Source organism: Podarcis raffonei, chromosome 5 (assembly GCF_027172205.1).
Source record: "Podarcis raffonei isolate rPodRaf1 chromosome 5, rPodRaf1.pri, whole genome shotgun sequence".
NCBI classification, from domain to species: domain Eukaryota; kingdom Metazoa; phylum Chordata; class Lepidosauria; order Squamata; family Lacertidae; genus Podarcis; species Podarcis raffonei.
In genome coordinates, this window is record NC_070606.1 from 81,462,775 (window position 1) to 81,489,613 (window position 26,839).

Below are 26,839 nucleotides of genomic sequence, written 5' to 3' on the forward strand. Positions count from 1 at the left end.
TGCAGAAAACTCCTGTGGCACTCCAGATCAAGTAGTTTATATTTGTGCTGATTTATATCAACATAATACTTCTCTGGAGGATTTATCTACATAACTCAGAATTAGTTTTTAGCTTCAAGCTCTGCACCTGTACTTTGTGCACTGCAGCTGGAATAAAAACAGTTGAGGCACTAAATTCTGATTACTCTTGTACGTTCAAGTGAAAGTGTAGATACAATCGATGTATCGCCTACTTTGTGAAGTGATGATCAACAACCTATACCATAGCTTTTCTGAGGAAAACAAAGTTTAATGGTTTTTAAAACCCAAAGCTGTAATCCTGTGCATAAATTCATGGATAGGAAGCCCCATCAAATTCGATGAGAATGATTTCTGTGCAAGCAGGCATAGGACTGGGCTGTGAATCAGACAAAATGTAAATAACTGTTCTTCTGAAACACATTGGGGATGGAGACTCTCTTCTGCATATTCCAGAAAATCAGACTTCAGGTTCAGTAAAAATAGGTAGGTTAAACCTATTCTTGTACTACTCATTTTGGGAGCAGGTCTGGGTGTTTTGTACATACCACCCCTGTATGTTGTGTGGCTAATTTATTTCTTCTTAGAGCTATAGAGAGACGTTTAAATACATGCGGGTTTGTGTAAGGGTATGTATCGTTATTAGCTTTGTTTTTCATTCTCCTGAATTCTGTGCTTCAGATGGATATTTAATGTCTGTTGGATAAATAATGCTGCATGTTATTTACTAGTTCATTTTATTAATCACCCTTCACCCATCAGCATTTCAGGGCAGCACACAATAGCTAAAATAAATAAATGCATAACGATAATCAAAACATTAATTAAGGTCCATGTTGCAAACCACACTTTACTGTTAAGGGGATGTATTTAATGAGATGTGTTTATATATGACTAATAATAGCATTAATGCTGGCTATCTTTCATGGATGGAGCCTTTGTGAAATCTTTAATAATGACCAATCTTCTTCAGTCTCAAGGAAATTCTGGAAAACACTATATGTACATCTTGGAAGATGTACTTATTGAAAAAGTTACTTGTTTGTTCCAGAGATTCTTCCATTTTTTTTGGCCTTTCGAATAAAGATTATTCACATCTTTGCTGTTAGCTGTAAGGCCATAAAACCATTTATATTTATTTGTACTGTGGCGTACTCAACATGTTCATAGTTTTCTAATGTTCTGGAGCCTTATTGGTACCTTTAGTGACACATCCATCTGAATCAAGTGATTATACTAACAGCTTAAGAAAAAGTCCGGGGATCTCTGTGTAAATGTTTCTACTTAGTTTCACGGTTGAAAAAAATGCGTGAAAGGAATTCAGTGCATTTCAGTCAGTCTGGAAATAGCCACATAATAATATTGTTTTTGAATATTGAATACTATGGTAATAAATTTTTACTAAGCTTTAAAATTCAATGTTATAGCTCTACATGTTTCAGAGTTCATAATTAGTTTCATAGCTTGTCAGGGGTTGTTGCTGTTTATAGCCCTGGGTGACCAGGTAGCAGCAGGAGCTATGAGCATCTTTTACCAGTTTCAGCTTGTATGCCAGTCAGACCCTTTTCTGGAGAAATAAATCCTATTTCAGTTATTTGTGGCCTTGTGATTTCTAAGTTAGATTACTGCAAATGAGCTTTATATGCAGCTGCCCTGAATATAGTTTGGAAACTTCGGTTGGTCTAAAACGCAGCTGCCAGGGTCTGTTGATGAGATCATGTTACTTTCATCTTATATTATCTGTGTTGGTTACCAGTTTGTTTCTGGGCTCAAAGCAAGGTGCCAGCCTTGACATTTGCAGCTCTAAAAGGGCTAGAACCAGCATATGTCAAAGATAACCTCCTTCCTTAAGAGCACTGAGATCAATCTCTGTACTGCTTATTCTACTCCCTTACATTGTCAGATGTATGTTGTGTGACCACAGGAGGGCCTTTTCCATAATGCAATCTAGAACTTGGGACACCTTCTCTAGGGAGGTTTGTCCTGGCCCTTTTAACCTTTTGGTGAGCTGCAAAGACTGGCGTTCCTGTTCTCTCTCATGCGCTCTCTCTCTCTCTCTTTTCCTTTTGTATTCTGTTTGTTATATTGTATGCCTACACACAGAGACTGTGTTACTGGCCTTCACTGTGTGTGTTTTTTAAATTGGAAACTGTTGCATTTTTAAGTGTGGTTAGTAATAATCATGCTTCTTTTTGAGTTAATTTTTTTATTGTTTTCATTGAAAATAATTAGATCTTTATATTTTTGATAATCCACTTTGAATGTCTTATGGTAAAAAAGTGGGGTACAAATGTTAGAAAACAGATAAATTATCCTCTGAGGTAATGCAATTGTATGTCCTTTCGTAATTTCTGCCAGCAAGGCAGAAATAGAGGTTTCAAGCCTAACAGATCATGGAACAAGCGCAGGTTCTCCAACATATTCCAGCAAAACAACATACCCAATAAGAGCAAGTCTAACCGCCAGCAACAACAATGATGTCAGACTATCCACACTGGGGGGCATTCTAGATCAGAAATTCCTAAACCAATGGGTAGCCTACAGAAAGTTCAAAATGAAGACTCTTTCCTCCATCAATTAAAATCTCCACTCCCAAGACCTTTTCACATCAATAGATCTCCAGGAAACCTACCCACATATTCCAATCTATTCTCCACACAGCAAATACCTACATTTTGCTATTGGAAACACACATTACCAGTTCAGAACCCTCCCATTTGGCTTGGCATCCGGCCCCACCACCATGTTTACCAAGATCTCCCTGGTAGCCCACCTCCACATCCAGGGCATGCACATCTCTCCTTAGCTAGACATGCTAATCTGGGCTCGCTCTCCAGAGACTAATTTTCAAAGGCCTGGCCTTCCTCTCCCTTGGAAGAATAGAAAAAATCAGTTCAGAAGCTCAGGCTCTCATCAAATCCAAGAAGCGGGACCTCATGTTCATGAGGCACCCCACAAGTGAGAGCCCAGGGGTCTGAACTCATCCCCCACCACCACTTTCTGAACACGGCCCAGGAGAAAGGAGCGGAACCACTGTATGACAGTGCCCCCAGCTCCCAGCCCCTCAAGACGGTCCAGAAGGATGTTATGGTCGATGGTATCAAACACCGCTGAGAGATCCAGCAGAACTAGGAAACAGCTCTCACCTTTGTCCCTAGCCCGCCGGAGATCATCAACCAAGGCAGTTTCAGTCCCATGATGAGGCCTGAATCCCAACTGGAAGGGATCCAAATGGTCCGCTTCTTCCAGGCGTGCCTGGAGTTATTCAGCAACCACTCGCTCAATCACCTTGCCCAAGAATGGAAGATTTGAGACTGGGCGATAGTTGGCCATCGTGGCCGCATCTAAAGTTGGTTTTTTAAGAAGCGGTTTAATAACCGCCTCTTTCAGCGGGTCTGGGAAGGCTCCCTCATGGAGGGAAGCATTCACCACCCCACGAAGCCCATCTCCCAGTCCTTCCCGGCTAGCTTTTATAAGCCAGGATGGGCAAGGATCAAGGAGACAAGTGGTTGGTTTCACTCGTCCAAGCAGCCTGTCCACATCCTCGGGGGTAACAGATTGGAATTGATCCCACACAACTTGACTAGACAGGACTCTAGCACTCTCCCGCCCCAGCCCTGCTCCCACGATGGAGTCTACCTCTTCTGCAAAAGTCGCCCATTTGGCTTGGCATCCGGCTTTATCTGCAAAAAACTTTGCAAAATCATTGCAGGAGATCATGTGGCCGTACTGGGCCCTGATGGAGCAGGTGGTTCTGCTAAATTGCGAACCTGCTGCTGTTTTCCGCAGATGCAATAGAGGCGGTGAAGAAAGTCTTATTCGCCGTCGCTATCGCCACTTGGTAGGCTCGACATTGAGCTCTAACCCGTGTCCGGTCAGATTCAGAATGGGTTATCCGCCACCGGTGCTCTAGCTGTCTCAACGATTGTTTCATTGCCCTCAGATCCGTGGAAAACCACGGGGCTCTCCGGGCTCCATGCAATCGGAGAGGGCGCTTCGGAGCCAAACAGTCAATAAGGTAAAGGTAAAGGTAAAGGTACCCCTGCCCATACGGGCCAGTCTTGCCAGACTCTAGGGTTGTGCGCCCATCTCACTCTAGAGGCCGGGGGCCAGCGCTGTCCGCAGACACTTCCGGGTCACGTGGCCAGCGTGACAAGCTGCATCTGGCGAGCCAGCGCAGCACACGGAACGCCGTTTACCTTCCCGCTAGTAAGCGGTCCCTATTTATCTACTTGCACCTGGGGGTGCTTTCGAACTGCTAGGTTGGCAGGCGCTGGGACCGAGCAACAGGAGCGCACCCCGCCGCGGGGATTCGAACCGCCGACCTTTCGATCGGCAAGTCCTAGGCACTGAGGCTTTAACCCACAGTGCCACCCGCGTCCCTAAACAGTCAATAGCCCTGGTTAACTCCACATTCCAGCGGGCCACCAGGGAATCAGCTGAAAGGCCATCAACATGGGATAAAACATCCCCTACCACTCTCTGGAAACCATTTGGATCCATTAAGTGGCGGGGGCGGACCATCTGAATCGGTCCCACCTCCCTGCAGAGGGGAAGGGTCACGGAGAAGTCCAGTTGCACCAGGAAGTGATCTGACCATGGCACTTCTTTCGTTTCGCTTTTACTTAATGTCAGATCACCAACATCCATAGAGGTAAACACCAGGTCCAAGGCGTGTCCGTGGCTATGGGTGGGGCCTGACTTATTCAGGGACAGGCCCATGGAGGCCATGCTTTCCACGAAGTCCCGAGCGGCCCCTTGTAAGGTCGTGTCGTCATGGCTGTTAAAATCCCCTAGGACAACCAAACTAGGTGTCTCCAGGAGAACATCCAACACGACCTGAAGCAGCTCGGGCAGGGAATCCTTGGTGCAGTGGGGAGGTCGGTACACCAATAGGAATCCTGTACTGCCCCTATTGCCCAACTTCCAGAACATGCACTCAGAAAACTGGGTTTTTCCAATAGGACGCCTGGTGCAGACTAATGACTTCCTAAAAATCACTGCAACCCCCCCTCCCCGTCCACAAGGCCTGGGTTGCTGTGCGTAAGAGAAACCTGGTGGACAAGCAGCGGCAAGGACAGGCCCATCTGCTTCATCCAACCAAGTCTCTGTTACACATGCCAGGTGTGTAATTTGTAGGACAGCAATTGGATACCATCTATAACCAGTAAAAATCTTATGTCATTAAAGTGTTACAGGTCAGAAAAAGATGAAATGAATTGAAGTGTGGTTTTGGTCGTTGTTATGGCTGTTCTCAAATATTCTGTAATTCAAAAACACAAAAATAACCATGACTTTTATTGAGAAGCTCTAGACCCCAGGTGGGCAAAAAGTAGATCAGGATTCACCACTAGATCTTTGGGTGATCTGAAGTATCAGCAAGGATTTCTAACAATGGCAATAGCAAAGTAGGCTGCTGAATTGAAGAAAGTTGTGTGTGGAATGGGAGCAGGATAAATTGGAGTGGGGTTTTGTTTTTGTTTTTTTGTTTTTTTGGGAAGGATTAAGGCCTTTAGTTCAGTTCTGGTAATCAAAACCCCTGCATTTTGCACCAGACTCTGGTTGGTAGGTTTTGTGGTTCTAGTTAAAACAAAAACAAAAGCCATCCTGGAGTCTGCTCATAACCTGCTACAGGCTGTTAGCACATCACTCCTCAGTTGCTGATATGTGGCTGGATAGTCACATGTCACTGTAGAGGAGTGATTTGCTGAGAACACAGGCACATGAGACAAAATTAGCTTATCATAACCTGAGACAAAAGGCATATCCCCATACGGTTTTACAGTTGATTAGTTGTATGTTATATGGACAACCAACTTCCTCTTTAAGGTGTAGGTTGTTCAGTGGCCCTTTAATTATTTTCAAAATGTTGGTGTGGAATTTCTAAAACTTTTCTCCTTACCCTGTTGATAATCCTTGAGATGGAAAAAATATGTCTATCCTTCTGGATGATAGCTAATGAGAAACATACAGAAAGCAGCAATGCAGACATGCCCTGATTTAGCAGTCTTATGGAACACAGTAGTGCAAGGATAATAGATTTCAGGAACAGTTTGCTCTTTCGAATTCCAAATAACTGTTTTATGAATTCAACACAGGAATATTTGGTTTAGAGTTTTTGCATGCACACAGTATTTTTCCAGTATTGCACTGAAAGAAAAACAAAAATGTTTATTCTCCTGATTTTAAACTGTGACATCTTAAACTTCTCAAAATAGATAATGTGTAATTCCTCATCACATTCACTTGGAAGCAGTTGTTTCACTGGAATATTCTTCTAAGTGGGCTAGGCTGAGCATCTCCATTTATGGGCCATATTAAAACATTTTAGGATGTTATGCATTTGCTACCATGCTCAAATAATGGGCCAAGAAAGGAAAATAAGCATCTCCTTTAAAATACCTTAAAAATTCCTACTGGTACATAGAAGTCAAGAAAATTAACAAAGTATAGGTTACACAGAAACACATGCCTACCTATGAGATAACAATCTCTCTTTTAAACTTATAATTTTGCTATCTTTCAAAAATATGATGAACTGTTCCTATGCAGGGAACAAATCAGTTATGAAGAACAAACTGGCATAGAGAAATAAATAAATCAAATTTAAGCCTCGTAGTTTATTGAATCTAAATTTTGCCTGGTTAGCCTAAGAGCTATATATAAGCAATCCATCTTGTGTTGATAATGGAGGATCTTGAGACCCACCTAATGTTTGCATTATTAAATTTCAGTCTAATGAGCTTTGCTAATACATATTGAAGATGGTTGTAAGGAGTGGAATGTGAATCTGAGCAGGATAATTTGAAAGAAACATAAGCTGAGCATTTTACATGACTCAAGGGGTATAGCTACAATTACATGTATAACCAAAATTGAATTTAAATGGAATTTCTATTATCCTTATCCTGCTACTAGGGAGAATAAAGTGTAAATGAAGTAAAAGTCTTTACAGTTATCAGTGGTTTGTTTTTATTATCTAATTTAATAGATTCTTGTAAAGATATTGCTGGCAGAAAAGTTTTAATATTTCATGACTTTAAATGTAGCCTAAGTGTGTCTAAAAGCTTGGAAATGGAAACAGATGTCTCTGTAATTGCTTCTATCATTTCAGAGCATCAGTATTTAAATTGTATATTTTAAGAAGGTGTAGCTACTAAATACAAAGAGACATTAGACTTTGAAAGTTGTGGTCATGTGTCATTCATGTACTTCATACTCACTATGTCAATTGAATATTCATATAACTAATGTATTGGTGCAGCAAACTAACGTAGAGCAAAACAGCCGGTATACTAGACATATAATGGATTTATTACATATTAAGGGCTGGTCTAAAGTCTAACTACCCACGTTTTGGTTCTTCATCTTTCGACATGGCAGTACTTTTAAAAACTTAATATTTCATCAACTATAATGCTATTAGAGACTTATTCCAAGTTCACTCATCAGGCAGTGAGATGGCAATAAAAGAGAATGGCCCCTTTGAGACATTAACGCTTTGGAATAAATGATGTGCTAGAACAGAAATTTAATTAATTTACAGAGTATATTGATAGTCCCTTGTTACTGTGCTGTATATTTTTAATCTTCTTTAACATCTGTACTAAAGTGTTTAAAACCCCTGCAGTTGAGCAACTTGTAGATAATTAAGTAATAAGGGAAGCTGTTTCTAAAGGAAAGGAGACTCTTCTTAGAAGATGCTGTAATAACATGAATTAAATGCTGCTGCTATGACTTGCACTGAAGAAAAATATATGTAGAGGCCCTGATCCATCAAGTGAAACTCTGTTGTGTCTACAGAAGGAAACAGGAAGCAGTACAAGGTTTCTTCATCCAGCAGACCAGTTGCAAAGGGGGCACCAGGGTATGGCATGCTTTGCTTATGGAGCCCAAACACTGGAGACATAGAGCCCATGAGTGCTTCAGTCTATTATCTAGTGGAAAGGTATTGGGAAGAAAATGTGTGGTGGGATACTTCAAAGCATCCACATATCTCAAAGATAGTCTAAGGAAAATGTTCAGCTGCTCTAATGGTTTCTTCTTTGAGCATCATGTATGTATTTTATACAGGGACAAGTTGGGACTTGAGACAATCCCTTCTTGTGTCCACAGTAAATTGCATTTTCCATAAGACACAAGAAGCGTCTTTCTGACCATCCCTCATAAGAAGTTGTTTTATCAAAAATGTTAATTACTGAACAACTAATCAGCATTTTATTTATTTTTAGCAAAAGCTGATGAAGCATTAAAAGCTAAAGAAAGAAGTGAAGAAGAAGCAAAGAAGAAAAAGGAAGAAGGTAATTCAGCTATGAAATTTAGATGAACTAAAAGTACTGTTTTTATAGAGAGATAGATACAGATACATACGCAAGCCCTGGTATATGTACAACCCAAAACAAGTCAGTTATTTGGCATATACAGAGCACGAGACCCTAATAACTAGACAAGTCTGAAAGAGAGACATTTGTACATTGTATCTCTCAAATTATTCCCCTGAATGGTTAAGGTACTTCCAAAATATCCTTAAAACTGAACTTTTGTGTATGCATAGCTCAAAACATAGTTTATTATTAGAGTCAAGTAGTAGTTCCAGATTAGTAGAAAACAAGACATTTTTACACCAGAGAAAACATAGGACATACCTATTATGGAGATCAGCTTTTCTGCACAGAGTAGGTAAAGTTGAACATGGGACACAATGCTGGGTTGTGTGAATTTTATTACTTCATAACATTTAGTTTTGTGGGAAGAGGTTAGTCCAAAATCAGCCAGTAATAATTATCTATTCTTGAAGAACTGAAGCTTCATTTACAAGTGAGTGCACATGTATGTTTCCTACTAGTAGCTATAGATACTGCTGTTCACCTCAGTTTCCTACCAAAAAAAAAAAAAATAGTTTCATGTTCAAGCACCTGAGATGGAGAACTCTGATATCTAGGGGAGAGGATTAGCCTTTTGGTGTATTGCATTTTAAAAATAGTAGACAAGTGTTTCTCTGATGGATTGGTATGGAGAGAAGCACTAACAAAATGGTGTAGAATGGAGTTGAATTGCTCAGCAGCAGGGCACATCCCATACAATATTCAATAGATGTCCATGGATGTTCATAAGATTACATTCTACTCATCCTAGTAGCAGCTGCACTATTGGGAGGGGGATAGCATTTTAGGTTAAAATGTTGAGCTTTCAACATTCAGAAGGTACCCCTGCAACTGAAGACTTAACTTGAAGAAAAATTTCTTGAAGAAAAATTACCAATCATGCCTTCATTACATAGAAAAATGTTTTGATGGAGTGACCCTAGGTTGTAACATTGGTAGGTTGATTCATTGGTAGCCTGCTGTTTTCTCCAATTAGTCTTTTTGAGATCCCCACAAGTTTTGTGCTAGAAACATGTTCGCAAGCTTTAAAATACTTCCTGTATGAAACACTGGTTTAATACAACCTGAAAACTTGAGGTCAGTGAATTGGGATATGTAATTTTTATTCCGACAAAAGCAGACATATTGAGAGAGCTTATCCCCCTTCTGCCTATAGTAATCCCAAAGGCCAGACTATCTTGTCTCCAAGTCTTCCTGGTCTCTAAATATCAGCATTTGGTGTGCATAGTTAAATTGGATGATGGAGAACTTCTCTAACTAGATGCCTAATATACAGACAATTGATTGACACACTATACTGAACTTTCCTGATGTGCAATGCAAAACTGAAAATCTAAAACATAATTAGCCTCATAGATTTTAAGCTAATAATTTTATTGCTTCTCAGTAACTGAAGCAGAGGTGATTATAGACATTCAAATTTCATAAACTTTTCAGTTTAATGATCTATTCAAAAATGGTTGAAGCTTTATTCCCTTTAACTTCAAAGCACACTGGGCACTCATTACATCTGAAGAAAATCTTTTCTTTTATGTTAATTTTCTAATTAAGTTATCCAGATACACTGTGTGCATGTATTATAATAGACATATAGGCTTCTCACATTTAGCAATGTCCATTGTGACAAAAGATAAAACTGCTAAAGTTATTGCCACCTCTAGGCCAGTACCTCTACTCTTGAAGCAGTAATAACTGAGAACAAGAGTTACCTGCATTATCCCTGCCTTGAGACCCTAGCATGCTTTTAAGGCATCTGGGTAGGTTTTTGTAGTTTTACTTTGACTTAAAGCTTAAATTGGAAAGTATTTAAAAGGGCATTGTGTGAAAGTAAAACTGGATAACTCAACTGTGCTTCATGGACATCCTAACTTCAAAGTGGAATGTAGCTTCCTCTAACTTAGTCTGTCATCTCAATAGTACTCAGCAGGTGATTAAGCACTTTCAAGTCTGAGAGCTTTCATGTAAGAAGTTACATCAGGAGTGTATTAAGATCCCAGGGCAACTTGTTCAACGTGAAAGTGAGTTGTTTGCCTTTGTGGAATCTTTATGATGCCAGAGCCTGGTCAACTTGAAAACAGAGGCTAGGGCCCAAAACTCCTCCCAATCCATTCTGTCCTAGGAGCAAAGCACAGATGATGTGGGAGAATTGTGAACACATCAGCCAGGGGAGAGGGAAGGAGCTTGGGCAGCAGGTGAGGGGAGAGTCTGCTTCCTGTTGTGCCATTCATTCATTCATTTTCCATCTCTCTCCACCACCCCGCCCTGCCCAGTGGCTATTAATCCACAGGAGAGATAAGACAGGTATCCTATTGTGCCTCCCCCACAGCAAATCTGTTGTCGGGTTTCTTTTTCTTTCTTTCTTTTTTGAGGGTGGGAAATTTCAACCAGAGAAAATGATGTAGGAGAGAAGGGTTAAATACCTCCCACAGCACTGCTGTTCTGAGGCTGCTTTTAAGTTTTTATAAAGATTATCACAGAGCTCCCACGTCAAGATACATGCAGTTTTACTCCTAGCTACAAGTTTATATTCTTTATTCCGAAGTTAATCAGAAGTGGTGTGCTATCTGGCTTTCAAAAAATGTCTATCAAATTAAGGCTATATTTCAAGCCAAACTACGTAAAAGTCCAAAATACTCCTTCCCCATTTGTAGTTCAGTAAAGATATTGTGTGATATGCAGTCCATAATCTATTCAAGAGCTATATACTGGTTGCTCAGAGATTTCTTCATTTCCCGTATTGTTCTGGGTTTACAATTGATTCTGAGAGTAAATGAAACTCCAGTTGCGAACCGTAACGATACTAACTAAATTCTTGGAGAGAAACTATTTAGTAGTAGTTCATTTATTAATTGCTTCCTATGAAGGGCATCCAGTGATGCTGAACATTGGAAGATTCAGGACAGACAACACATAGTGCTTCTTCACACAGCACCTGATTAAAATATGGAATTCACTTCCACAACCAATAGTGATGGTCATCACCTTGAGTAACTTTAAAAGAGAGCTAGACAAGTTATTGGAAGATAAGACATATCAAAGGCTACTAGCCATGATAACTATTTTTTCTATACCACTGTCAGAAGTGGAATAATAATAATAATAATAATAATAATAATAATAATAATAATAATAATAGTTATTATTATTTATACCCCGCCCATCTGGCTGGGTTTCCCCAGCCATTCTGGGCGGCTCCCAACAGAATATTAAAAACACAATATAGCATTAAACATTAAAAACTTCCCTAAACAGGGCTGCCTTCAGATGGCTTCTAAAAGTCAGGTAGTTGTTTATTTCCTTGACACCTGATGGGAGGGCGTTCCACAGGGCGGGCACCACTGCCTGGTTCCCTGTAACCTCACTTCTCGCAGTGAGGGAACCACCAGAAGGCTGGACCTCAGTGTCCAGGCTGAATGATGGGGGGTGGAGACGCTCCTTCAGGTATACTGGGCTAAGGCCCTTTAGGGCTTTAAAGGTCAGCACCAACATTTTGAATTGTACTCAGAAATGTACTGGGAGCCAATGAAGGTCTTTCAGGACCAGTGTTATATGGTCTCGGCGGCCACTCCTACTAGGACCCACAAATGGGTAGTGTTGTGCTTAGGTCCTGCTGTTGATCTAGGCATAGTCCTCTGATCAGTCACTGTAAGAACAAGTTGGTGGACCAGATGGGCCAGTGGTCTGATCTGGCAGGTTCTTACATCCTTATCTTGAAGTGATGGTTCCATCACAGTGTCCAGTGTCATCCAGCATGTAAAGAAATCTGGGGGAAGGCACAAGTTATATTGGTCCTACTGTCACCACTTCAGAGTCCAAGCATATTTCACTCATATCCTGAACTGAATTAAAAGGAAATAGACACATACACCCCACCACCAAACCTGATGACCACAATTTAGCACCAGCCTTAGAGCCCCCAGAAAGTTGGTTGGGTGGAAGTGACCAATAGGACTATACACTGATGAAAGGTTCTGTCTCTGAGCTATCCAACAGAGCCAGCAAAGATTAACAAAGCAGATAGAAATTAAAATTAACAGTATGTAAAACTGAGGGCAATTTTGAGGGTGTATGGCATCTCTAAAGGGATCTTGAAAGAGGGAGTTGAATGTCAATGAGGGGAAGTCCTTCCAGCAAGGAAAGTAAAAGGTGTGTCAGGATTTTGCAGTCATTTATGTGGGGCAGGAAATAAGACAATACCTGGCATTGCCAGTAAACGTACATAGTCATCAGTGTACATGGTGCAGCCTTTCCCAAGTGTTTCCCATGGTGCAGCCTTTTCCTAGTGTTTTGCAGATATTTTGGACTACAACTGCCAATCAGCCTCAACCTCAGTCAGCACAACCATGCTGTCTGAGACTCATGAGAATTGTAGTCCAGAATATCTAGAAGACAGAATATCTAGAAGTTAAAGAAGGCTGCCATAGCTCTTTAAAAAGTAATTTGCCCCAAATAGCTTACAGTGTGAACTTTGACCAGTAGGGGAAACAATAGTTTCCTGTATTTTTGAAAATATGTCCCCGTTTGAAGATTGAATTTTGTAACATATTCTGCCACTGGTTCAGTAACAGATACTGTCAGCATTAAGAATTCTGCTGATGTAATTTGCTTGAAAAATAATCTGAAATGAAATCCAGATTGAGGCCAAAATACCTTTTGAAATGATTTCAAGGAATTAGCATGTTAGAAAATCATTTAATTGGTGTAGGAGGGGGAAGTAAACCAGATAACCACAAAATTCTTATAGGTGCTTTTGGCAAAGCTAGATGTATGAAAGTTAATATCCGAAGGAAATATGAGGAATAATTGTTGTCTTACTATTCTTAACTTTTGTTGAACCCCCCCCCCCCCACATTAGCCATATTTTATCTGAATACAGGGTGTATCCAACTAAGTTATACACAGAGTAGACCCAGTGAAATTTATGGATTTAAGTTAGTCATGTGCATAATTTTTAATGGGCTTACTCTGTGTAGAACTAACATTGGATACAACTTCATATAGTTTATAAATTCTCTGCAGCCAGCAAAAACTATTAGTCGAAAATAAATATTGATTTGTAATTGAAATTACCGATTCATTGGATGCTTAGCTTTTATTCCCCATGCTTTGCCTTGTATTTAAAATAAATGCAAGACATTTCCCTGCCCCTCTCTCAAGTCTTAAAGGAGCACTTTGGAAAGTAGCAGGATTCTGGAAATGGACTGCTTTGCTAAGGAAAAAATGTGGTATAAAGAAGCATATTGTTTTCCAGCACATGAAGAAAGGTTGTTCTTTTATCTGCCCCTTAGTAATGGTGTCTTAACATTACTTTTATTATAATTTTATTGCCAAATCAGGTGTGAGATTAGATGTTGGATGTTACATGTAATCTGCTCAGAAATCAAATTATTTGACCTCCAAGCCCACCACTACACCCTCCTGCTGGTTTGCTGTTACATATGCGGCATTTTCCTGTCATGAATACAAATGGAGGACAAATTAGAATTTACAGACAGCTGACCTGAGCTACAGATTAGAGACAAGGGGGCTTGTGCTACTTTAAATGTTTTAATTATCACAGTCCCTATAACCAGTTGAAGGACTCCCTCACAAAAATAATTTTTATAGCAGAGTAGGGGAGGTGTGAGAGATTTCCCCCATCTAATTTGAATTTGACAGAGCCAAATTGCACTTCCATTGGAGCTATGCTAATTTTCTGCATAAAATTAGGTCTATTAATAAAAATACACCACTTTTACAAGAATGTTTTCAATGGCAGAGGGTGTTTTAATTTGGGACTAACTGAAAACAGCATTTAAATTTTATTTATGATGGCATCAGGATTTATGACAGCTTTATTGGCAGACCTGATTTTCTTTAAATTCTAGGCCTGGCTAGTCAAACTCAAAGTAAATTAAATATGTGGCCACAAGAGCACTGTGATAAGGTGCAATATAAATACTGCTGAAGAAGAAAATGGTACTTTTCCATATTAAAACCAGGCATGTTGGATTACTGCTATGAGGTGCTTAAACGGTTGACTTTAATATATCATGCATAATACAATTAAAAGTTTTCTTGATTTATTAAAATGGAGCTGCTCATGAAAACATACAATTTGAAAAATGTGAAGTGAAAGATGATTAAAATATCTGACAGTGATAACACTATTTTGGTACCGGGAATGAATCAGTGTGTAAAAGATTTAGAGGGGATTATAGGGAAAATACATTTGTAAAAGTGATCTTAAATATCAAAGGGGTAGAGTGAAATAAGGACTCGTTTCTTTGAATTCAAGAAATAATATTGACTAATGCTAAATGAATATGTTATCCTGATGCCTTCATTCTTGAATTTGCATTTTTGTTTCTCATGTGTGTTGGCCCAGTGTTGAATTGATTAGTTATGCCTAGCTAGTAAGCAGTGAAACATTTTATATACACTTGGGAAATAAATTTGGCAGAAAATCAGCATGAGTAGATTTAATTATCGCTCTGAGACCTTTCCCTTTTCTAGCTTAGTGATCCTGAAACTCCATGTGTTTCACTGAAATCTGTGTGGACGCTAAGCTTCGCTTCCCAATTTGTTCCTCCACACAATGATAAGCCAAGCAATTACTGCTTTATTGATTTTTCATCATGGCAAATTTAAAGTTGATTTTTCCCTGAAAAGGCAGGGGTGATTAAGTGTTTCCCCTCAGTTTAGTACAAGAGAGCTGTGTGGCAGAATCTAATATCCTGAGGTCAACCTCTGCAGGGAGATAATACGCTGTCTTGGCCACGTGTTAAGGAGAGAAATCAGGGCTACAAATGTGATAGGATATATGTGGAGACAGTTTAATTTGCTCCATTTATATGAACAATTCACATGGTCCCTGCTTGGAAAACATTATATTGAATAGGCTTGGAAATAAAGCCCACGTGAGCAGAAAGAAAGGGTGAGTACAAATCAGCAGAATGTTTACCAAATTGTTCTTTAGGGAAGATAACTGTAGTTTCAAAATATTTTTAAGTAACATTGGTAAATATTGTTTCAGATTCATATGGTAAGATCTTTAATACAATACTGAAGGGCTGCATCTAGGATGTTTTTTCTTTAAGTCAGAAATTAAGAATCTGGAGAGTATGGACATTCCAGTTGCAATCTGTATCATTCATGCAGTTAATGCTTTGTGTAATATGTAAGTTTTTAAACGCACCATTCTCTTTGTTATTCTGACAATGAGACCTGTGGTGTAAGGTGATTTTTAGTTCCATTCTGCAGATAGAAATGATTCATCAAGGTGCTTTTGTACTCTGTCATAGAATCATAGAGTTAGAAGGGACCCCAGGGGTCTTCTATTCCAACCCCTCGCAATGCAGGAATCTCAACTAGATCATCCATGACAGATGGCCATCCAACCTCTGTTTAAAAACCTCCAGTGAAGCAGAGTGACCACCTCTCATGGGAGACTGTTCCACTGTTGAACAGCTCTTAATATTAGGAAGTTCTTCCTGGTGTTTAGTGGGAATCTCCTTGTAACTTGAATCCATTGGTTTGGGTCCTAGCCTCCAGGAGAAGGAGAAAACAAACTTGGTCCAACCTCCATGTGACAGCCCTTTAGACTGCAGTTGTGGGAATTACAGAAGTGCATGCTCCTTCAGAGATAGGGATAGGGATAAGTGTCTGTGTCCTGTACATAGAATGGCTGGAACTAGCAGGATTCTAATGCAGCCTTCTGTCTGATACTTAGTTCAGAGAATATTATTTTATTTATATTGAAGAGAATTCAGTCTTGCTACCCCCCATTCTGCAGCCTCAATGCACCAGCAGGCTTGACCCAAGGTTTGTAGAATTCCCTTTTTTTAAAAAAGAAAAACCCTAAGAGGGGGCACCAGAAACAGTTCAGTGGGCATTGTTATGCATGGTTGCAGTAGATGGTCAGAAAACCAGAGGGGAGGCAGTTATGTGTGGTCATGCTGGAGTCTCCCCCAAAGGGTGTCACCATCCCCTACCGACCCAAGCCATCCAGTTCTCCTGTCATCTTTGCAGGCGGTCAGGACAGGTACAGCAGCGGCAGTGCAAGTAACCTCCACACCACCCCATCAGTGTGCCTCAACTCTGACCTGGAGGGACCACCTCAAGAGGCCTATACCATTCAAGGACAGTATGCCATTCCACAGCCAGATCTGACCAAGCTGCAACAGTTGGCAATGCAACAGTCACACTTTCCAATGTCTCATGGCAACACTGGATTCCATGGTTTGGATGCATCAGCTCAAACTATTTCTCATGAACTCACCATTCCAAACGATCTGATTGGATGCATCATTGGGCGTCAAGGCGCCAAGATCAATGAGATTCGCCAGATGTCTGGGGCGCAGATCAAAATTGCCAATCCAGTGGAAGGATCTACTGACAGGCAGGTTACCATAACTGGATCTGCAGCCAGCATTAGCCTGGCTCAATATCTAATTAATATCAGGCTTTCTTTGGAGACTGGTGGAATGGGAAGCATCTAGGACAATGCAACCGCCTCACGCATTACCTGTTTCTGCTGTTCATCCCCACGGTCCATCTGTGTAGTTTCTGAGCAGTCAGCGATTCCAGGTTTTAACTAGTTTGTAAATTTTCAGTTCTACATGCTTTACCCATCTACTCATGTTTTTTTAAAAAAATTGCAGCATTTTAATTCCCTTTCTCTGTTCAGCTGTTAAAATGCTGATTCATATTTTAGTTTATAAGCTTCTCCCCCTTTCTTGGCTCATGAAGTTTTTCTGTTATGTCATGAGATGTAAGAGTGGAATTAATACATTTCAGTTTAGTTCTGTAATGTCAGAAATTTTTATAAAAAATAAAAAGATGGACTGGGAAAAAAGGAAAAGAAAACCAGAGGGGAGGGAGAATGGCGTATCCCAGAGGAGGGCATGGCTGGATAGGACCTTGGTCAGGAGCTTTCCACACAGATAAATTTCACTGCTAGTCCTATTTGTTTAGTTACTAAAAAAAAAAAAAATGTAGATATTTTTCCCTTTTAGAACACAGAGGGCAGATTCTATATCTCAGTGTTCTCTGATAAATCAAAGTAGCATGTTGGGATGAAGGCACATCCAGACCACTTCTTCCTGATATACTAGCTTTCCCGAGCAGGAAGGTTTTGACTTGGGGGTATTGAACCAACCTCCACATTATGAAGTGGTACGGTCCCAAGATTGCAGCGCATCAGACTTTTTGGGTGCATTAACCAGGCATTGTGTTCACTCAGGTATCCTTCCTACATAAAATTTTACACAGTCTTATCCTGCATAGACAACTCCACGAGAGGTCAGGAGGGTGGAAACACAAAAATGGGCTTTTTCTGTGATGGCTCTCAGCTTATGGAATGCTCTCCCCCGGGAGGCTCGCCTGGCACCCTCATTACAGTGGTACCTTGGTTTATGAACTTAATCCATTTCGGAAGCCGGTTCTTAAACCAAAGCGTTCTTAAACCAAGGTGTGCTTTCCCATACAAAGTAATGGAAAACTGATTAATCCGTTCCAAATGATGAAAAACAACCCCTAAAACAGCAATTGAACATGAATTTTACTATCTAATGAGGCCATTGATCCATAAAATGAAAGCAATAAACAATGTACTGTACTGTACAATCAATAAAACAGTATTGATGATTTAAAAAAATGAAAATGTGATTTTTTTCTTTCTTACCTGCACTGATGATAGTCATTGTTTGGATGGGGGGTTGGGGTCCTCTTCCAGATTCACAATTGGTGACTCCTCTCCTGCCATTCCTTCCCTTGCTTTTTTTTACACCACTGCCACCTACACCACCACCACCTGGTTCAGACTCACTGGATCTTTTCCTTACCAAAAATTGAGACGTGCTTTTGCCGATGTTTTAAAACATGTCTAAAGTGAGACATTGCAGGTGTTAGTGGCATGACTTACAGCAGCTTTATCAGGGTGATATTTTTCAGCAATAGTTTGCACTTCATCCCATTTTGCAAACATTTCTTTAATTGTTGCTGTAGATAGACTTTCTCTGCTCTCCTCCTCCGAAGATATTTCCTCAGTTGCCGCCTTTTGCTGCTCCATCAGAATGTTTTGAAGTTCTTCTGTGGTGAGCTCAGTCCTGTGCTCCTCCACTAACTCCTCCACATCAGCACCACTCACTTCCAAGCCCATGGAATTTCCCAGAGACACAATATCCTCAACAAGAAGAGCATCCTCTTCAACAGCCTCTGTTACATGTTCTGGGACAGCTTCTGGCCACAATTTCTTCCATGCTGCCTTCAGTGTTCTCTCCATCCTTTGTCTATCATATGTAAGCAATGGAGGATATTAAAATGATTCTTCCAGAACTCTCTTAAGGTTAGCTCTGTGTCCAAGGTCACCTCAAAGCACCTTTGGAACAATGCTTTGGTGTAAAGCTTCTTAAAATTAGATATGACCTGCTGGTCCATGGGCTGGATGAGAGAAGTTGCGTTGGGGGGCAAAAACTTTACACGGATGAACACAAACTCTTCCAACAACTCATCCTCCAAGCCTGGAGGATGACCTGCAGCATTATCCATAAGAAACAGGCACTTCATTGGAAGATTTTTGTCCTGGAGGTATTTTTTCACACTTGGCCCAAACTCAATAAAAAATTGTCTTGTTACCCAAGCTCTGCTGTTCGCCCTCCACATCACATGCAGTTTGCTTTTTATGACATTGTTCTTCTTAAATATCCTGGGGTTCTCAGAATGGTAGACTAGCAAAGGCTTCAACTTAAAATCTTCACTTGTATTTGCAGAAAATAAAAGGGTTTGCCTATCTTTCATGGGCTTATGCTTTCTCCTCTTTTGTGATGTTGGTCCTCTTTGGCATTTTCTTCCAAAAGAGGCCTGTCTCATCACAGTTGAAAACTTGTTGGGGAACGAAGCCCTGTGACTCAACTTAATCTTTAAATTCCAAAACAAATCGGTCAGCATCTAATTTGTTGGCACTGGCAGCTTCACCATGTCTCACAACACTGTGGATGCCAGTTCTCTTCTTAAAATTTTCAAACCACCCTCTGCTTACCTTAAAACTCTCAACCTCAGCACTTGCTCCAGGGGCATTTGCGATGAGGTCGGCATGCAAACGTAAAGCTTTTTCACAAATTATGCTTTCAGAAATGCTGTCACCGGCCAACTGTTTTTCGGTTATCCATATTAAAAGCAGTTTTTCCATTTCTTCCATTGTCTGTGTTCGTTGCTTTGTGAGTGTTTTAACACCTTTTGCAACACTGGCCCCCTTAATGGCATCCTTATTTTTTAAGATCGTACAAATTGTAGATTTGGCCATACCAAACTGCGTTGCCAGATCACTTACACCAGGGGTAAGCAAACGTTTTCAGCAGGGGGCTGATCCACTGTTCCTCAGACCTTGTGGGGGCTGGAATATATATATTTTTGGGGGGAATGAACAAATTCCTATGCACACTGGGAAGAATGGGGCGGGGGAAGGGCAGGCGTAATAAAACAAAACAAAACTGTGTGCATTAAATCGGGGTGGGCAAGGCTCCTCAGCAGACTAACTCACCCACCACCACGCTGCTCATCCTCCCGCCACCCCCCAAAACACACACACACCAAGACCCACAATCACCCCACAGAGAAAAGGGTGGCAAGTTAAATATGCAGACAATGGCCGAGGCGAAGGAGAGATGGCAGCTCCGGAGAAGCAGCACCCGGAGGGAGCTGGAAGAAGAGGCGGGGAGGCAAGGAGCCCTCCTCCCCACCCACCCCAGCCCCAGCCTCCTCCTTGGTTTGCCGCCTGCCTCATTCGCCAAAGGGCTGGCGGCGGCGCAAAACAGGCTTCCTCCCTGTCTAGAGAAAGAGCTGCCACAGCCACCACCACCGCTGCTGCTGCTTCTTCTCATGAAGCGGGTAGGCAAAGTGAGCTCGTCCGCTCCGCTCTCTGGCCCATAGGAGCACCAGGGCAGCGGCGGGAGGAAGATTATTATTATTATTACTACTATTCTTTTCCCAATGGCCTGACTTGGAGGGAGAACAAGAGGAGAAAGGCTTGTGGGAAAGCAGAGAGAAAGAGGGGGAAGGGGATTTTTGTCCTTCTACCATCTCACTCTGTGCACACGCTCAGCTTCTGGTGGCACAAAACAGTACGAATACTAATAATATTAATGATATCAGGGTAATTAAGCAAGCAAAGGCAGCCTGGCCTTCTACCTGAAACAAGGAGTGGGAGACATGTGAAGGAGGCGAGTGGTGCCACCCAGACCTGCACCTTTTCTTGTCGTTGGAGCTGCCCATCATGATGCAGGGCTGCATGGCGGCTGCAGCGCCACCGCCGGAAGCCAGCTTGACGGATGGAGCTTCCAAGGTGACAGGAGGAAGAGGCCAAGCTGCTCTGGCAAACAAATACCTTGCCTGGTTTACCTCAGCACAGCGCGGGGACGTCTGCCAATCAAACGTCGCTGAGGTAAACCAGGTGAGGCGTTTGATTGGCAGAGACATCCCTGTGCCACGCTGAGGTAAATCAGGCACAACATTTGATTGCCAGAGCCGCTGCCACTCAGTCCACCCATCGCCATTGCCAGGAGTCTCGGCTTCGTGGTGGGTTCTTAAATGGCCAGGCGGGCCGGATCTAGGACCCAGGCGGACCTGATCCAGCCCGGGAGCCGTAGTTTGCCAACCCCTGACTTACACGGACCCCACCTTCACGCTTAGAAATAATTTGCTTCTTTACCTCTTAGAGTTATCACGGTTCTCTTCCCTTTGCTGCTTTTATCCATGTCAGCAGCCCCACAGTCAGTCAATAAGTAGCTGAACTGAGTTCCACACAGTCCCCAAAACAATGGCACAGAGTTCCCCAAAAGTCCCCAAAACGAAGAAGCAAAGCAGAGACAAAGGCACAAGGCAGACTCCCAAAAACAAAGGCACAAGGCAGAATCCCAAAATTTTCCACTCACCCCCTCCCACAGGGTGGGTGGGCTTACCTGGCCAGGTGCCACTCACCTTGCTACCAGCTGGGGGTGGGGCCAGGGCCAGTAAAGGGCTGATGCTTTTCGGCCCAGGCTCACTTTGTTTTCTTACCAGGTTCACCGCTGGACTTCGCTCTTGGTCTTGGTTAGGTAAGTGTTCCTCGTCGGGGTTTGGAGCTACGGTGTGGCCTGCTGGGCCTCCTAAGGCCGGCACTGCTTCCGCGGCTTTGGGGGCGGGATGAGGGCCGTGGTGCGGCCTGCTAGGTCTCCTGCGGCTGGTGTCTTCTTCCCCCGACAGCAGGGGCCGAATCCAGGCTTCACGGGTTGCGCGGTCTAGCTCTGGGCCGTGGGGCGGCCTACTGAGGCCTCCTGCGGTGAGAGCCCGGCAGCGGAGGCTAAATCAAGTCCACACAGGTGCTGGGGCCTGGTTCTGGGCCACGGCGCAGCCTACCAAGACCTCCCTCAGCTGGAGCCTGCACATTCGCATTCCAAAAATAAATAAATAGGCAAACCGGAATACTCATTTCTGGGGGTGAAGTGTTCATGATCCAAATAGTTCGTTAACTAGGCTGTTCGTAACCCAAGGTACCACTGTACATATCTTTTGTTTCTTGGTCCATCTAGCTCATGCTCGCTAAGAAAGACTCTACAGGATGTGTTGAATATAGAAACTGCATTAATTTTAAGTTTGTTTGGTAGAGATATTATCAGGAGCAATGTGTGTAAGAAAGGGAGAGTAGCTTGTGTTATAGACTATTTACCAATATTCATGCAGTAGCTTGTGTTATAGACTATTTACCAATATTCATGCAGTAACGTCCGCTAAATGTGATCTCATAGCTCTGACTTTTTTCTTGTTCCTTCCTTCAGTCCATAAGTTAAAGGATTTTACCCACTCTTCACTAACATTAAATAATCTTTACTTCACTTGAAATACTTTTCTGTTACTTCAAAAGGACGTTCTCTTTCGGATAATCTACAGGCTTCTTAGGAAGTTCTGAATATAGGTATACAATATATTATTTCTGTCCTGGTAATTTTGTGCTAAATAACTGATCACATACTGCTACTTACAGAGCTCAGGACAAGGACACTCAGCATATTACATTAAGGACAACAGTTAGAAATTACCTTTTATTTAACACATCTGAATCACTATTCCCTGCAAATTGCTGGATGGTGCACATTCAAGGTCAGTTTGCATTATGCTCTGCAGCACGTGGTTTGAGTGAATGCTTCTTTAACTTGCCTTGCATGTTTTATTAAGCTTCTGTATGATGAGTCAAGATGAAGCATCTACAGATCTCATGTCACGCTCATGGGCAAAGGGACTGAGCCACATGATGTCCTGATCCATAGTGATGTCCACCACTAAAGGAAGGTGATAACCCAAACAAGGTGGAAATCAGTAGGCCAGGAACCAGAAGGGAAGGTAACAGATGAATAGGGTAGGCAAAGCAAGGATAATGACCAAGATTAGCTAAGGCAGGAGTTACACAGTGGTTTCTTAGAGCAACTGGAAGAGATGGCAGCCTGTCTGCTTTATGCTGCCCTTGGACTGTTAAAGGACTGGTGTGTTCCTCTAGACTGGAGTTTCAAGCTGTGAGGACTCCCTAGAGCAGGGGTCAGCAAACTTTTCCAGCCGGGGGCCGGTCCACTGTCCCTCAGACCTTGTGGGGGGCCAGACTATATTTTGAAGGGGGGGACGGACGAATTCCTATGCCCCACAAATAACCCAGAGATGCATTTTAAATAAAAGGACACCGAACCGCCCGCAGGCCAGATTTAGAAGGCGATTGGGTCGAATCTGGCCCCCGAGCCTTAGTTAGGCAACCCATGCCCTAGAGGAAGCCTTGGGGGTCTCCTGATCCCTCCAAGGAGTCTGTGGTCTGGTCATCAAGAGTCCAGTGGCAGGAGGATCTCCTCAAGGTTCAGCACATGAGATGTGCCAGCAGTTTCACAGAGGAAAGGTTGGGGAGTGGCTCCAACTCCTTCTCAGGACTACTGTTGTAGAAGGATCTGCATCTGAGGATTGCTGGTCTGGGGCTGCTGGAGCAAGCCCTTTAATTGAACTCTGTGAATTTAAATTGCTCTCTAGCTTCTCCTGTATTTGTTCCACCAAAGAAAAGTGGAAGAAACTGAGGAGCACTGGCCCTGCTTTGTCTTGCATCTACTACTTTGTATTTTCACTTTTGGAAACTACTTTTGAGATGATGTTCACTCTTAACAATATCTAGATCAGAGGCAGACATTGCAATGTCCTCCACATGTTGTTGGATTACAACTCCCATTAGCCCCAGCCAGAATAGCCAATGGTCACAGGTGATGGAAATTGTAGTCCAGCATCACATGGAGAGGCACCATATAGGCTTCCCTGATTTAGATTTAAATTTAGCAAGGTATGGGAATCATTTTACTTTACTCTTCTGATGGTTACCTCTCATATTGTTCCCTAGTTCAATTGGCATTGAAAACTAGGCATAACTTGCTACAGGAGGATTCAATTGCATGAGGTCATACCACGTTGCACACATAGCTGTAATAACTTAGAGTGCAGTACTCAATGATAAGAAAATATATTTAGATGCCCTTAAGTTCATTAGAGATTGCCAAAGGTCGCACTTTATGTTCCACTAATTTTATTGAAGTTTATTGTTATGGCAGTGACCTGAACTCTGGCTGTGTGGCCTTTAACACATAGTATATATATATTCTGCAAGAAATTCAATTTTAATTTTAGATAACATATGGTTAAGTTATTGCTTCATTAATCAAAATCGGTTGATCAACTGTAAGCTCAAGTAACAAAAGTATCTAACTTGACTGAAAGCTGGCTCAAATACTCAGCAGAAATTTCCATATGATACTGTGTAAATTAAACGCGTATATGGCTCCACTATACAAAAAGCAAGATTTCAAACTGTTCAATTAATGCCTAACAAATGGCATATTTTAAGCAATATCTGAGAGCCTCCAACTGCACCCTTCATGTCCCTGGAGAGTAGAGATGTTGCTTCATTAGGCCGACATAACCACCTGGTGTTGAATTTCCAGTGTCTTGAGAATTTGTAACATCTGGTACATACTGTGATCTCCTTTTACGTATGTTTCATCTTTTATTGTAATTTTATGACAAATGGATTAATTAATATGGTGTACATTATTTGAGATATTCAGCTTAATATAAAGCAACATTTAGAACACAGATGCACCCAAAAAATTGAAATACCTTAAGAAATGCTGCTAATATTGGTCAATTATTGTTATTCTGTGGCAACTGTTGTTTGTGGTTAACTATGGATTATGGCCGCCAAAAATTGCATGACAATATGTAAACAAAAATCTTCACCTGTTTTCAGTTTTTATATTTTAAGATTTCTTCTTAAACAAAAAATAAAATAAACTGATCCCTTCCTGCAAGCTCTTCGTTTTCACCTTGACCTGCTGCTAATTAGACTCAATATTCTTGTGTACTTTAAATTTTGCCTTTCATATAGTAGTTAGAAGAATGATTGACATTTCATAGTTTCCTTCCCCTCCTTGCCCACCCTTTCTCTGCCTTTCAGAACTTCCTTTCATTTTACCTAGCCTTCTCAGTTATGCAGTATTGCCAAGTTGAAGATGTTTGGATAGAGTCAAATAGTTTTTCTTTAGTGGTGTTTTGGACGTTAGGTTCAGTTAGCAGGAGCTCATCAAGAATGGAAAGAAATCTCTTGTAGGCAAGAACTTGAGGCCCTTCTTTGTATGGTAGTATGGGCTGGGAACTGATTGGGGAGAGAAGTTGGCAAGTTGATTGTTGAGGAGGATCTGAAATTGTCCTTGTTCCCAAAATAACCACTACATCTGTGAAATTTCACAGGATGTTTCCTAACTGATACAATCAGTATCTCCATCTTAACCCATAAGTATGCAAATAACTAATCTGAGGTCTAATATTTCTGTTGTAAGTTGTTTGTGGTGTGCTTGAATTTTTAATTTTTTTATTTGCCATGAATATGCTATATGGCCCTGGGTGTAAGTTACTTATCTGTCTCAGTTCTCCAGCTGTAAAATTGGGGGAGGAGATGGAATCAATAAAGGACTGGTTCATTTAAGAATGTGTATGGGATTGGTTCAAATGGAACAATTTATTTCTGTTTCCTTTTGTTGTGCAGATATTGTTAAACACTACTTGTTGTACACTTTGCCGAGTGCATTGTGGTACTTGTACAACAGTTTCTAGAGTGGTACTTTCATATTATTTGACTTGTGATTGACTTGCCAAAATGGTAGACCACCATTTTTTTTTAGTATAATGACCACAGAATGGTTGAGGTTGGATTGGAAGGAAAAGCTGAAATGTCAAATTTTCTTCAGATGTGAGAAAGGGGCAGAGACTGCAATCTTTAATGTATTGGCTCCTGGTGCTGCTGCTTGATCATGGCTTGTTTAACTATTTGGAATATTAGATAAGTCAAAGGGACAAATTTTAATAAGTGCTGATCTGATATAAATAATTCACCAACTGCAATTTCATCATTATAAAAATCACGGACATTTTTTGTGAGGCATTAAAACGTGCTTATATTTTAATCACCACCGATAGGGTTTTGCCAGTAAGACCTTATTCTTCCTCTATTTTTTATAGGTTTATGTTCTTCTAATATATCCAGATGTGAGATTGCTTGTATAATAATATTGTGAAGCTGGAGTTCTAAAAAAAGAAGAGAGAAAAGAGCAACTCTGGAATGGCAATATGTCAAGAAACCTCTGCTATTTGTTAAAAGCTGTTTTCATTTTAACGGTTATAAAAATGAGAAGTGTCCTTAATATTGGGCTCTATTGATCAGTAAAGGTCAGGGGCAGGCTGTACATTGCATGTACCTACCATTGCAGAGTAGCCGGCTAGCTTAACAAAAAAATGTTCCTCTTTGTGAAGGCCATTTTCCTGCAGTCATAGAGATTCTCCTGCCACCATGTAGCCTTAGGATAAGGCTATCAGTGGCTAGTACCCATGATGGTTATAATCTGCCTCCACTGTTGGAGGCAGTATGTTCCTGAATACCAATTGCTAGGAACTGCAAAGTCCTGCTTGCATGCTTCCCATAAGCATCTGTTTGACCACAGTAAGAAGAGGATGACCTGATCTGGGTGGCCTGATCCAGGAGGGCTCTTCTTCTACTAGATATTACTGGAAATGAAGGACTGCACTGGGTCTGCATTGATTGACATGAGAGGAGAATTGCACCAAGCCCTCATACATTTCTCTCCTACTTTCCCTTGATCCATTTGTAATTTATTTGATTATCTATATATTCTATGTTAAAACATTGTCTCTACTATCAAAGTGTGACTTAACATTAAGCCTGTTTTTGACTAAAGGTTACATCCAGTCTTACATTGCCAGGGGAGCTGCATCTTCCTGCCAGCAAAGGAGGCAGAGAAGCATGTCTTAGTGGTTCTTTGTTCTTGATCAGCTGCCAAATGGTCTTATTTTACAATCCTGCTGATGGTCGCAAACTAAGGGTTTAGCAG

General features: G+C 41.4%; 1 protein-coding gene and 1 long non-coding RNA gene across 5 annotated transcripts in view; both read left to right on the forward strand.

Annotated features, from left to right (window-relative positions):
- RSRC1 (arginine and serine rich coiled-coil 1) overlaps positions 1-26,839 on the forward strand; it is a 167,319-nt gene that overhangs the window by 123,792 nt on the left and 16,688 nt on the right. For 2 of the 4 annotated variants that reach the window (XM_053390369.1, XM_053390368.1), the window contains exons 7-8: positions 8,250-8,318; positions 16,413-19,576. The exons of 1 other annotated variant lie outside the window; for it this stretch is intronic. In XM_053390369.1, coding sequence (XP_053246344.1) covers positions 8,250-8,318; positions 16,413-16,882 — 539 coding nt within the window. In that variant the 3' untranslated portion in view covers positions 16,883-19,576. Of the gene's footprint in view, positions 1-8,249; positions 8,319-16,412; positions 19,577-26,839 lie in introns of those variants that run through there. One more of the 4 variants, XM_053390370.1, reaches the window with a different exon arrangement.
- On the forward strand, positions 21,381-24,745 carry LOC128414707 (uncharacterized). The gene is made up of 2 exons (XR_008330712.1): positions 21,381-21,475; positions 22,402-24,745. It is a non-coding gene; the product is annotated as an uncharacterized LOC128414707 (long non-coding RNA).